General features: G+C 48.0%; 1 protein-coding gene across 3 annotated transcripts in view; it reads left to right on the top strand.

The window, feature by feature from the left end:
* UBE2J1 (ubiquitin conjugating enzyme E2 J1) overlaps positions 1-12011 on the top strand; it is a 66156-nt gene that overhangs the window by 2609 nt on the left and 51536 nt on the right. The window contains exon 1 of one of the 3 annotated variants that reach the window (XM_030199101.1): positions 3356-3667. The exons of 1 other annotated variant lie outside the window; for it this stretch is intronic. In XM_030199101.1, coding sequence (XP_030054961.1) covers positions 3637-3667 — 31 coding nt within the window. In that variant the 5' untranslated portion in view covers positions 3356-3636. Of the gene's footprint in view, positions 1-3355; positions 3668-3786; positions 3891-12011 lie in introns of those variants that run through there. One more of the 3 variants, XM_030199102.1, reaches the window with a different exon arrangement.

Raw genomic sequence — 12011 nt, forward strand, 5'->3', positions numbered from 1 at the left:
GGCCCCAAGCTCTTTTTGACTCCAAAGCTTAACCTAGATGGATAAACAAACCCTAGAGGTTGGCCCCTCAGGCAGCAGTGGGGGCCCCTTGGGGGCCTGGCAGCTCCCACCTAGGGTCCTGTTCTTGGGGCCAAGTGCTGCTGGGAGGACTGAGGGCCCTCCGATGCCCCAGGTTGTTCCAGATGGTCCCAGGGAGGAGGAAGAGGAGTGGTCCCATGTTATTCAGTTCTTCCATTGGGAGGAGCTTTCTTGTCTCAGACAAGGTCACGGAGGCCCTTGGAATGCTTAAGGATCCCGCTGCAGACCCTTTTGAGGGCAATCCTTTGTTGGAGGGCCTCACAGGACCCTCAGAGCATTTTCCGCTTCACAAGGCCCTCACTCACATGATGCTGGCATAGTGGGAGTCCCCGAATGGCCAGAGCCCTGGATCATATGTATACCTTCGCTTCTGAGGATGTAGAAAGGTACTGGACATACTCCAAGCTGGACACGCTTGTCACAGCGGTCACCAGAGAGACCGCTGTCCCCATGTAAGGAGGCTCATCTCTCTGTAAGCTTCATGAGAAGTGGGTGGAATAGTAGTTCCGCATGGCCTTTGCTTCTGGGACATTGGGCATTCCCCTATACTACTACTTAACATTTCTAAAGCGCTACTAGGGTTACGCAGCGCTGTACAATTTAACATGGAAGGACAGTCCCTGCTCGAAGAGCTTACAATCTAAAAAGACAAAGACTATGTGGTGAGGACCATGCTGTGTCCCTGGCTTATGTTCTTTACGACTTGGTCAGTCGTTCCTCCAGGTCAGTGGCTGCCTCTGTGGTCGGTCGACGCTGGCTATAGTTGCATCATTGGGTCTTGGGTACAGCCTCAAAGAAGCTTCTCAGTCAGCTACCCTTTCAGAGGCGGTTGTTCAGAGAGGAACCGAAGAAGCTGGTGAAGGATATGGGGGAGGTGCACCCTCTTCATCTCCCAGAGCTGCAACAAAAGGGCTCTGAGCAGTCTTCAGTCGCTAGAGGCTGCTCCAGGGAAGTGGGCTGATTTTGGTCAGGTAGGCGCTCTGCTCCCCAGGCCTCGGGTTCATGGGCCCAAAAGAACTGGTGACTCTGGCCTGCTTAATGAGGGTATGCTGGGCCCCTTGGTGGTTCTGGTAGGGGGCAAGTTGGCTCTCTTCCTCCAAGAGTGGGTCCACATCACTACAGATCAGTGAGTTCTGGAGGTGGTCATCAATGGTTACTTCCTGGAGTTCACCTGCCCCTTTCCAGACTCCTTCATAGTATCTCCATGTAGTTCGGATTTCAAGCAACAGGTGATCGCTTTTGCCTTGTAACATTTGCTCAGCCTAGGAGCAGTAAAACCCATCCCAATGGAACAGCGGGATCTGGGCCGATATTCTGTTGATTTCATGGTCCCAAAGAAGGGAGGCTCCTTTCGGCCTGGATCTAAATGGAGTGAATGCTTGTCTTCGAGCCCAGCACTTTTGCATGGAAACACTCTGGTCTGTGATTGCCTTGGTTCACCTGGGCAAGTTCGTGACATCCTTGGACCTCATGGAAGCTACCTATACATTCCCATTGTGGATCACCACAAGAGGTATCTCTGCTTTTGTGTGCCTTTTTCAGTTTCAAACTTTGCGCTTTAGGTTGGCCACAGCCCCTGCCCCTTTACCAAAGGGTTGATGGTGGTGGCGTCCCATTTGAGGGGCATCTGGATTCATCCTTATTTGGGTGATTAGCTGATTTGGGCCAACTCAGGGAGTGACTTCTTAGGTCATCGCCCTCCTGGAAGGCCAAGGCTGGCTGGTGAATCGCCCAAAGAGCCACTTATTCCCTACCCAGGTCCTGGAATATCTGGGAGTCTGCTTTGATACTGCTGAAGGGATGGTTTTCCTCCTGGAAGATTGGGCAGTGAAGCTACATGCCCAGAAATGTAGGCTTCATAGTGGTGATACTGGAGGTGCTATCTTGGGCACGAGCACACATGCGGCCCCTGCTTTCAGCTCTCCTGTCCAGGTGGGCCCCAGTTTCTCAGGATTTGAAGCACCTCTTGTCCCTGTCTACCAAGGCGAGAGCCAGTCTGAACTGGCGGGACAGTTCCCTCCATCTTCTTCATGGGGTCTTGTTGGACCCTCTGCAGTGGATGGTGGTTACAACCAATGAGTCTCCTCAACTGGGGAGGCCGTTGCCTGGGCAGAGTGGCACAGGGGACTTGGTCTCCGCTGGAGGCGTTGTGGTCGATCAATCACCTGGAGACTCGAACGGTGCACCTGGACTTGGTGGAGTTCCTCTCTCTGCTTCGAGGGAATGCAGTCCACCCCTTCGGTAGTACGGAAATTGAGATATTGTCCAGAGCAGGCAGTGTGTGGATGGTTATAGAGGGCAGGGATGGTATGTGAATAAAGTCTGGAGCAGGAATGTAAGTAAGAGTTATGATGTCTAGGGCCAGGTATGTGTGTGATGTGTAAAGGGAGTGTCTGCTGTGGGTGAGAATCCAAGAAGGGGCATATGGATGGTAGGGTTGTGATGTGTGTGTGTGAACATGGGGGTTGTCTGGTAGATGGTGTGTCTGAAGCAGTGGTGGCCTCTAAGACAGGATGGATTTGTGTGTTAGGGACCTAAGAGAAGGCTATCGGGTACATGAGAAGGGTGTAGTTGGTAGGTGGGGTTTGGGGCAGTGGTGCAGAGGGGATTGTCAGGGATATAGTGGAATGTTCAAGAAACGAGAGAAAGGGTGTGAATGGGTGAGGACAGAAGCATGGGGTGAGTGTCCAGAGAAGGTGTCAGGTGCAGTGGAGGGTTCAGAGGAGCTCCCATTTCCCATCCTCCCTCCCTGAGCAGATAAAGATTAGTCTGGGGCACTGGGAGGTCATCAGCACAGTGTTTTCTTCCAGCATCGTTGCCATGCTGCTTCCAATCCTGTCCTTAGCTCCTCCATTATCGCAGCCACAGAAAGCACAAGACCCCCCCCGGGAGGTGTGGGTTGATGATGTTTCTGTTTACAGTCTGCTCAGATAGTGACCTTTTTGCGCCTTGCGCCCCCATTTGAGAGGCCCTGCAGTTGAGGGAGCGAGTGCACCGCCACCGCCCTTCAGTTTTTGATCCTATAATTTGCATTCAGCAGCCCCCGCCTGTTTACGGGGATTGCTCAGTGGTGGTGGCTATACCACTGCCTTAATCTCTAAAATATACGACTTTACCCATACATGTAAAGTTGTTTTGTCAATAAAGTTATCTGAATCTATGTCAGGAAAGAGACTACCCTCCCCCCCCCCCCCCCCCCCCCCCCCCCGCGCAGTGTGACAGCCACTGAGCAGACCGCTCCCTTTAATCCCCACTGAGTGTGCAGCAATGGTGGCGTGTCAGATGGGGAGATTTGGGTCCTCTCCCCGCCTCACCCGCCGACTGTGCTACAGCCCTGCAGGGAAAAAAAGGCCACATAGCTGGTGCCACGTCAGGGGAAGTTTGCATAACCTCTAGTGCAGGAAACAGACAGGAAGAAGACAGGACACACAGGCAAGCAAGCCGGCAGGGACATTTTGCTGTCCTGATTGCAGTAGTTAGGGGCAATAATCCGAGGGCGGAGGGGGCAGTGTCTGAAGAAGAGCCACAGCAAGGAGATCGAGCCCTGGCACTGCTGGCATGGAGGGTCGCTACAACCTCAAGAGCCCCGGTAGGCTGTCTTCTCTCTCTGTCCCCCACTGAATCGTATATTGTGCTTGTTGTGTCAGTCACGTGTGTGCGCGCGCGCCCCTTGCTGCCCTGGGATCAGAGGTAGCAGCAGTGCAGTGCACAGTGTCAAGGAAATAAATATTGGCTCTGGAGGCTTTGGTTTGTGGAGGAGGGAATACACTTTTCCTATCTCTGTCCTCGATGACATACATTCAAGTCCTAAGGTAATAATAGCTCGCCTCGCCTTTTGTCTTTGTTCTGAGCACTTTCGGTTTCGAGGATGGCAGATTATAGCATTGAACTGGTGAGAGAGACAGAGGCTGCCCAGCAAGCCTGCCAGACAGTGTTATATAACTAGGGGAGAGAGACCATCCGGCCATCCGTACTACCGGTGTCAGAGGAAACGGACTCATGGAGAGAAAGGGGTGGGGGTTGTCTTAGGAGTCTCATTCCTCTATCAGCCCTATCTGTGTCATGAAAGAGGACCCCCACCCCCCAAAGTCTTGTTCTGTCAGTGTTAGGGGAAAGATAGACTCCCTCTGTAGACCTGTCAGTGGACCCTTTCATTGCTGTTGGTGTCAGAGAAGAGAAGAAAGATTTCATCAGCAGACTTGATATGGGCGAGGCTCCTCTTCCAGCCTTGTTAGAGAGACTTCCTTAACAGACCCATGTGTGGGTGAGACTTCCCCTGCAAATCATGTTTAGTATTAGGCAAGAGATACCTGCCTCTAGACCTCATCATGGTCACTAATCTACATAGTAACATAGTAGATGACTGCAGAAAAAGACCTGCATGGTCCATCTAGTCTGCCCAACAAGATAAACTCATATATGCTACTTCTTGTGTATACCTTACCTTGATTTGTATCTGCCATTTTCAGGACACAGACCGTAGAAGTCTTGCCCAGAAGTAGCCCCACCACCCAAACACCAGCCCCGCCTCACAATCTCGGCTAAGCTTCTGAGGATCCATTCCTTCTGCACAGGATTCCTTTATGTTTATCCCACGCATGCTTGAATTCCGCTACCGTTTTCATATTCACCACCTCCCGCGGGAGGGCATTTCAAGTATCTACCACTCTCTCCGTGAAAAAATACTTCCTGACATTTTTCTTGAGTCTGCCCCCCTTCACTCTCATATCAGGTCCTCTAGTTCTACTGCCCTCCCATCTCCGGAAAAGGTTCGTTTGCGGATTAATACCTTTCAAATATTTGAACGTCTGTATCATATCACCCCTGTTTCTCCTTTCCTCCAGGGTATACATAGTAACATAGTAGATGACGGCAGAAAAAGACCTGCACGGTCCATCCAGTCTGCCCAACAATGATCATCTTGAAGTCAATGACAGCTTCCAAAAACTCTCCTTTGCAAACCGGCACTGGCAAGATAACCACCACCGATGGCCGCCTGCAGGCCAAGGCGCTCAAAGGATCTCTTTAAAAGTACTAAGATACAGCAATCTTGAGGGTCCTTAAGAGCTATACCACATTCCACTAGAATAGCAGTCTTCTTCATGACTGTTGTGAAGAGGGCATCCAACTTTGGTAAACGGAACTTCTATAACACTGAAAAAGGAAGCTGATAAAAGTCTCGCCATGGCCTGTCCAATCCTAAGAGCAGCATCCAGATTGCCACTCAGCCTGAACCATTTCCTTAAGGTCTTCAATGAAAAGAAAGTTTTTTTTCCGGGGGGGGGGGGGGGGATGACAGATCCCTTTAAAAGAGTGAAATTACAGACCCGTAAGCCTGATGTCAGTGCAAGAGGAGTGGCCGCTGCTTCAAACAAAATGGCAGAGGTTCCTTGCAAAACTGGGGCTTCCGTTGAAACCTGAAGCATCTTTATTGTATTACACAGTCCCTGAACACTGGAGGATGGCCAATGTAATACCGATCTCCAAACATGTTCAGGTCAGCAAGTCTCTCCTCATTCGTCTTGTAACGCAAATCCCATACCATTCTCGTAGCTTTTCTTTGCACCGCTTCCATTTTTTTAACATCCTTCGCAAGGTACGGCCTCCAGAACTGAACACAATACTCCAGGTGGGGCCTCACCAACGACTTATACAGGGGCATCAACACCTCTTTTCTTCTGCTGGTCACACCTCTCTCTATACAGCCTAGCAACCTTCTGGCTACGGCCACCGCCTTGTCACACTGTTTCATCGCCTTCAGATCCTCAGATACTATCACCCCAAGATCCCTCTCCCCATCCGTACCTATCAGACTCTCTCCGCCTAACACATACTTCTCCCGTGGATTTCTACTCCCTAAATGCATCACTTTGCATTTCTTCGCATTGAATTTTAATTGCCGAACCTTAGACCATTCTAGTTTCCGCAGATCCTTTTTCATGTTTTCGCTCCCTCCCCGGTGTCCACTCTGTTACAAATCTTAGTATCGTCCGCAAAAAGGCAAACTTTACCTTCTAACCCTTCGGCAATGTCACTCACAAATATATTGAACAGAATCGGTCCCAGCACCGATCCCTGAGGCACTCCACTACTCACCTTCTCCTCCTCCGAGCGAATCTAACTTGTCCTTCTGAGAGCATGATTTTTCTTGTAGGAGCAGAATATAAGCATTCTAAACAATGGGGTGAAAAGATGCCCCTTAATATAAGCAGGCTACAGAGGCGCTGCAGTTTCTATAAGAAGTGAGTGACGGTAATGTATTCATCAGAGAAGGAATATGTGGTAGTACACATATTCATTGCTGGAAAATGTGGTGAAGGCGGTTAGCTTAGCAGAGTTTAAAAAGGGTTGGACGGTTTCCTAAAGGACAAGTCCATAAACCGCTACTAAACGGACTTGAAAAAATCCAAAATCCCAGGAATAACATGTATAGAATGTTTGTACGTTTGGGAAGCTTGCCAGGTGCCCTTGGCCTGGATTGGCCGCTGTCGTGGACAAGATGCTGGGCTCGATGGACCCTTGGTCTTTTCCCAGTATGGCATTACTTATGTACTTATGTACACCTTACAACAAAAGCAGATGAGGGAGGGGAGGGGCTCCACACACTATGGAAGCAGAAGAAAAAAAAAACACAAGAGAAACTACTACCGATTTTAATGCACTTGTTAAATCCAGTTCTCAGATTATCAACTATCAAATACAAATAGCCAATAAGCAGTTTTAAAATCTGTTACATAGAATACAGATATCAATTAGAAATAGCCACTAAGCAGTTAGTTAGGAAACACAGATTATGAGATCACAAGTTTAGCTGAGCAAGATGCCTTAGGTCAGGGGTAGGCACAATGAATATGCATGAACTTGATTTGCATACACTGCCTCCATGGTGTGCAAATCTATCTCCTGCATATTCATTGTGGATATCCTGAAAACCTGACCTGCCTGCGGCTCTCGAGGACCGGAGTTGCCTACCCCTGCCTTAGGTGGAGGGTGTTTTTGATAAAACCCAAGTGACCTTTTCCTCTCTACCTTTCCTTGAATTTTTTTTTTGTTACATTTGTACCCCGCGCTTTCCCACTCATGGCAGGCTCAATGCGGCTTACATATTGTATACAGGTACTTATTTGTACCTGGGGCAATGGAGGGTTAAGTGACTTGCCCAGAGTCACAAGGAGCTGCCTGTGCCTGAAGTGGGAATCAACTCAATTTGGTGAGGCTCCAGGGAGTATGGCCCCATGCAAGGAGAAGGAAGAGACAAGTCATGAAGAGATGCATTTTTGCAGCAGTTAGATTAATTACAGAAAACTGGCATCGCACTGAGTAAACCACCCCTTCACCCTACTTTACCTCCCCAATCCCCGCAACCTGTACAGCAGAGAGACCATGCAATAAGTTTATAAGACGGACTCAGCTTTATTAATGTAACTTATGGGGTTTCTCCATTTACAGATGTAACTGAGCCATTAGCACCATGTTCCTTGCCTCTAGAGCTCTTTGCTATATTACGAGCTGAATCGTCCCTTGCTGAGGCAGCTTAATCGTGGCCAAACACCACCAAACTATTTGCTGGTTCAGCCTAAGACTAGATAGCTACATGATACAAGGTTCCACATTAGGAGTTGTTGCCCAGGAAAAGGATGTAGGTGTCATCGTTGATGATACATTGAAACCCTCTGCTCAGTGTGCAGCAGCAGCTAAGAGAACAAAAATGAGAATGTTATAATGCCTCTGTATCACTCCATGCCTCAAATACTGTATGCAGAATTAAAAAATTAACGTCCCTCTTCAAAATCTAAATGAAAAACATAGCAATACTTACAGCAGCCGGCTTCAAATTTATTTACACGCACACTTTCAAGTATACACACCTAATCAGGCAATAGTGACATAGGACCTAGCATAATAAAAATGTCAAGAGGTCACTTACCAATCCTAACTGCCCTAGCCCACCTTTGAAAAGATAGTGTTGTAAACATTACACTGTCCCTAAAGTTCCAGTATACCTACTATTGGGAAGCTATAACAAGCTAGACTGTTGATTCCTACACAAGTGCTACACACTTAACACAGGGGTGGGCAACCTTGGTCTGAAGGTGGCAACCCAGTCAAGTTTTCAGGATTTCCCCAATAAATATGCATGAAATGTATTTGGTTACAATGGAGAAATCCTGAAAACCATATTGGATTGCAGTCCTTGAGAACCAAGGTTGCCCACCCCTGCATTAACAGAATCCTTCACCTCAGCCACACATTGAGAACATGGTAAATCCTCACCAGATACAAAAGAGGGAACCACAAAAAAACATGCAGACAAAAACTGAAATGGAGACCCCACCTCCCAAGAAAGCCAGACTTTATAAGCCAAGGGTGAGCAACCATGGTCCTTGAGGACCACAACCCAGTTGGGTTTTCAAGATTTCCACAATGAATATGCATGAAATTGATTTGCATGTAATGCTTTCATTGTAGACAAATAGATCTCACATATAGTCATTGTGACCCAACTGGGTTGTGGCCCACTGCTACTATAAGCAGTGTAGTACTGGTAAGAAAGAAAAATGCATTTTCTTCTGTACTGTGCAAAATACAAAAATAGAAAATATGTACAAACCCAAAGCAGACACATCCCATTTGATTTTACCCTCTGTCCACCTCTCATCTACCCACCAGCTTTTCCCACCTTCCTCTCATCTCCTTTCCCCCATTCCTGTTGCCCCTACCCCGTCTTTCCCCTTTCTCAGTCTCTTATCACCCCACCCTATCTTTACCCCTCTCCCTAGTCCCCCATTTCCATGTTCTGTACTCACTCTTTCATCTCCTCACCTACCCTCCACTGTCTCTCATCTCCTCACCATCCCCAGCTCTACTCTTGGTCTCTTTCCTTCCCTTGCCTCCAGGCCATTCTTCTATCTTTTACTCTCTACCCCATATCCTATTACCTCTCTTTCACCTTCTTTGTAATCCCATTTCTACCTTCACTCAACCCCTTCAGAGATCCATCCCCTTCCTCTCATACCCCTCCCCAGTACTCCCATCCATTTTCAATGCCTCATCCTCTCTCCAGTCTTCCAGGTCATTCACACCATGTGTCAATCTTTCCCCCATTCATCCCCTTCTCTTCCCCCCATTTCACAGCCTCACTTATTCTCCCAACCCACCAATACACCATCACGCATAGCTACCAATTGCCAAGTCCTCACTATGCCCTCAAAATTCCCACTCCATCTCTCTCATCCATAATTCCCAGCTCTTCCCCCCAACGCTTTCCCACTCAATCAAATTTTTCTGTTTCCCTTTCTACCTCCTAATCCCTTTCTCTTTTCTGCTGTTCCCCGTCTCCTCTCCCCATTCCCTATTTCCATTCATCTTCTGCTTAGTTTCCCTTCTCCCCTCTCCCACACCCACCACCTTGTCCCTTTCTTATTTTTGCTCTGCTCCCCTTCTCCCCCACCCCTTAGTCCTATCCGTCTTGTGCTCTATTCCTCCCAGTCCCATCTTCAGTTCTTTTCCCCTTCTTCCCCCCTCCAAGCGTCATCCATCATGTGCTCTGTTCTTCCCTTACTCTTGAGTGCCATCCATTTTCAGCTCTGTGACCCCCTCCCCAAGTGCCATCTATCTTCTGCTCTGTCCCCCTCCCTTCCCAAGTGCCATCCATCTTCTGCTGTTTCTAGGGTCTTCTGTCCAGTTGACATTTTTCTCTCTCCATGTCCACCATCATTCCCATTGTGTACCTATCTTTCCTGTAAAGCATCTCCATTCTGTGTTGCTGTCCCCCTCCATCCTCCTGTGTCCAGTATCACCCATCTTGTCCCTCCCTGTGTACAGCTTCTTCCCACCACACTCCAAAGCCAGCATCTCTCCGTCCCCTACCCCACGGTACTGCATCTCTCTCTCTCTCTTTCTTTCTGTTTTTTGTAGGTCCAGCATCTCTCTTCCTTCCAATCTTTCTCCAGTCCTGTCTCCCTTCCCTGCATTCTGGTATCTCCCTTCTCTTGCACATTGTGGCATCTCTTTTAGCCTGCCTTTCCTTCCTTCCTTCCCCCGGTTCAGTATCTCTAGCGTCTTTTTCTCCCCCACCCGGTTCAGTATCTCTCTTGTCTCTCTCTCCCTCTCCTTCCCACCTAGTTTAGTAGCTCTCAAGTCTCCCCCTCCCCCCATCCGGTTCAGTAGGTTTCTCATGTCTCCCTCACCTCCCCACCTGGTTCAGTAGCTCTTATGTCTTTTCCTCCTCTTCTTGGCAGTGCTCTTGTAGGCTGCTGGCAGGCAACATCAAAAAAAGAAAGCAGCCGGTCGGAGGCAGCTTGCTTTCTTTTTTGATGCTGCCAGAAGTCCGCAGGAACACTGCCAAAGGGAGGAGGGAAAGAGAGCGCTACTGAACTGTGTGAGGGGGGAGGGAAAGACAGAGAGCTACTGAACCGGGCGGGTGGAGAGAAATGCAAGATTGCATGCAAAACTGGGGTGACTCTTGCCACCCCATAGTGACGCCTATGTCAGTAGCCGTGCTTGTACGAAAACAATAAAGACAATTCTATAAATTCACACCTACAGGTAGACACCAAGGGCCAGATTCTATATTTGGTGCCGAAAAAATCAGCACGGATGGAAAATGCAACTAAGCGTATTCTATAAACCTAAAGTTAGATGCGGTTTATAGAATATGCGTAGTGCCATCCACGTGACTAAAATTTAGGCGCAGTCATTTACACCAATGAAAACCTGGTATAAATGCTCATGTCTAACTTTAGGCACGGAATGGGTTATTCTGTAACACCGCATACGTTTTAAGAACGCCCATGCCCCTCCCATGATCACACCCCATTTTGAGATATATGGTAGAATTTACATGGACTACTTTATAGAATACACTTAACGAGTAGTGCACGTAAATTCCAATTGGTGTCGATAATTGCTTTTGCTTGTTAAACCAATCAGTGCCGATAATTGGATGTTAACTAATTGAGTTGCGTCCGCAAATCAGAATACGCTCAGATTTGTGCGCGCAACTCAAGTCACACTATATAGAATGAGGGGGCAAATACCTGTGTATTTTACAGAATACTGACACGTGTAAGAGGCACCATTAATTGGCACTTACCCACGTATGTACTAACTGCAGTTCTATTAAATATGTGCGTATTCACTGTAACGTGTATGTGAATGGAGGGCAGTGGGCGGCTCTACTGGATACACATGTAACTTAAAACATAGTGTAAACTGTATGTAAATGTGGTGCCACATAGCCGTGAACACACCAGCTATTGAGATGGTGTAATGGATTGCGGCGAGACAAGAATAGTGGGAAGTGGACCAGGCTCTGTAGAGACAAATCAAAAGGACTTCAAATTCTTAATAACACAAATTTTATTGATGGAAGACTCGACACAGCCCTGTGTTTCGGCCAAAGGCCTGCCTCGGGAGTCTTTCTATGTTGTCTGGAAGTGTGAAACCACCCAAGGGTAAAAGTGCCAAATGGCACTGAAAACAAGCGGTCTTTAAAAAGAACCATGGGGAAAATGCAATAAAAGACAATGGTACTTTGCAACTTACTTCGGAAGTACGAAGCAGTGGGATTTGAACCAGCCACCTCTGGATTTCAAGACCGGTGCTCTAACCGCTAGGCCACTCCTCCACTCCACTATCTAAAGGGGGCCTAGCCAATCACTGCCTGAACTCAGAAGACCCAGGCTCAACCCTGTCTTGAACCAATTCTTGGAGGGCCTGATATTCAGTCATGGGTCCCAGCTGCTCCATTTTTGTTGGAATATTTTCTCTTGGGCCTCACTCCTCCCATCCTACCTTTGAACCTCCTTGCTATGTTGGATCTCTTCTCAATCCCACTCATATTTGTGGTAGTTATGACTGGGGCTGTCATTATTCCACTTCCCTTTTCATTTTATTCTTAGTCTTGACACTCTTTCTGACAAATGTGGATT

This window comes from Microcaecilia unicolor, chromosome 3 (assembly GCF_901765095.1).
Source record: "Microcaecilia unicolor chromosome 3, aMicUni1.1, whole genome shotgun sequence".
NCBI lineage: Eukaryota > Metazoa > Chordata > Amphibia > Gymnophiona > Siphonopidae > Microcaecilia > Microcaecilia unicolor.